This window comes from Bison bison, unplaced genomic scaffold (genome assembly GCF_000754665.1).
Source record: "Bison bison bison isolate TAMUID 2011002044 unplaced genomic scaffold, Bison_UMD1.0 scf7180017851817, whole genome shotgun sequence".
Classification (NCBI taxonomy): Eukaryota; Metazoa; Chordata; class Mammalia; order Artiodactyla; family Bovidae; genus Bison; species Bison bison.
The window spans coordinates 756-2485 of record NW_011482390.1 but is presented as its reverse complement, the minus strand read 5'-3'; the positions used below and the strand labels follow the sequence as shown (position 1 = coordinate 2485).

General features: G+C 45.8%; 1 protein-coding gene across 1 annotated transcript in view; it reads left to right on the top strand.

The window, feature by feature from the left end:
* Positions 1–1329, top strand: part of AKAP4 (A kinase (PRKA) anchor protein 4) — a gene marked incomplete at its 5' end in the record, with an annotated part of 6331 nt that extends 5002 nt beyond the window's left edge. The window contains 2 exons of the mRNA XM_010851552.1: positions 2–898; positions 1128–1329. Coding sequence (XP_010849854.1) covers positions 2–898; positions 1128–1283 — 1053 coding nt within the window. The remainder of the gene's footprint in view (position 1; positions 899–1127) is intronic.
* Positions 1330–1730: the final 401 nt, after the last annotated feature.

The window sequence follows — 1730 nt, the reverse complement described above, 5'->3', positions numbered from 1 at the left end:
GTGGAACCAAAAGCAGTGTAATCAAGGCAAGATGCCTAGCAAAACCTGTCCCCATAAGGAGGAAAAGAGAGAGAAGATCAGCCCTTCCACAGATTCACTGGCAAAGGACTTGATTGTCTCTGCCCTTATGCTGATCCAGTACCATCTGACCCAGCAGGCCAAGGGCAAAGAGGCATGTGAAGATGACTGTCCACCTGGTACCACGAGCTATATGACCCAGAGTGCCCAATATGAAAAGTGCGGAGGTAGCCAAAGTGCCAAGGCACTTTCAATGAAACATCTAGAAACTCGTGGAGCACCTGGACCATCCACCTCTATGAAGGACAATCAACATCTGGATTCCCAGAAGCTGGATATGTCAAACATGGTTCTATCACTTATTCAAAAACTGCTTAATGAGAGCCCCTTCAACTGTGAAGATCTTTGTGAAGGTGAGAACAAACATTCCGAGATCAGGACAAACAAATCAACCTCCATATTCAAGAAGTCTGACAGAGAGGAAGAACAAGGCCAGGACAATCGAGAAGTTGACTTTGTCAGTGGGATGAAGCAAGTGAACCGACAATTTATAGATCAGCTGGTAGAATCTGTGATGAAGCTGTGCCTTATCATGGCTAAGTATAGCAACAACGAGGCAGCCCTCACTGATTTGGAAGAACAAGCATCCTCATCCAACAACTCTAATTTTTACCAGACCAGTGGCCCCAGATCTAGTTACGAAGCTGGGATGTCTCAGAGCTACCAAGACTCTCACGGGCCTGAAGTCATTGTCAATAATCAGTGCTCAACAAGCAGCTTGCAAAAGCAGCTCCAAGCTGTCCTGCAGTGGATTGCAGCCTCACAATTTAATGTACCCATGCTCTACTTCATGGGAGACGATGATGGACAACTGGAGAAGGTAAGCGATAGCGACATGACAAGGAACAAGAAGAAAGGGGGCTGGAGTGGGTAGGGGCAGGGAGGTAGTGTTGTACTCAGAGCAGTCCATTCTTTTTTTCAATCTATCTTTTCAGCCTTTAATCCAAGAATCATAGGCAGAAAGATGGGTGGGGTGTAGGTGACTTTCTCCCTCTGGGTCCTGGCTTTAAAAGCATCACATGATTCAAGCTATCTCTGCTCTCGTGCAGCTTCCTGAAGTTTCAGCTAAGGCAGCAGAGAAGGGGTACAGCGTAGGAGATCTTCTTCAAGAGGTCATGAAGTTTGCCAAGGAACGACAACTGGATGAAGCCGTGGGAAACATGGCTAGAAAACAACTGCTAGACTGGCTGCTCGCTAACCTGTGAGCCAACAACTCCTTTGCCTCCTCTCCCTCTCCGTTTACTTCCCGCCCCCAGCAGCATTCCATCCCAGCTGGAACACCCCCTACCATCAAGCCAGTGAACTGCACTCTACATGATTGTATTTCCCAATACATCAGCAGTTGGACTGTGCAAATACAGGGTGTCCCAACAAGCTGGGAAAGAAAATGAATAAAAAAAATTAAAATGAAAAATGGTGCCAGTGTTTTCTTTGTCAGATATATCTAAGGCAATTGGGTCCAGTTTCAAGGAAGTGATACAGTGTTGGACTTGTGTCCATATCTCACCCTGGTTTATTTTCTAAGCAACCAAGACACAGGGGTATAACCCATGTCCAAATTCCTAAGTCATTTGGCTTATCCAAATCTCAGTCCACAAGTTATTGTTCTTCCTGAATTATGCACATAACTTGATAATCCCCCTTATAATCCC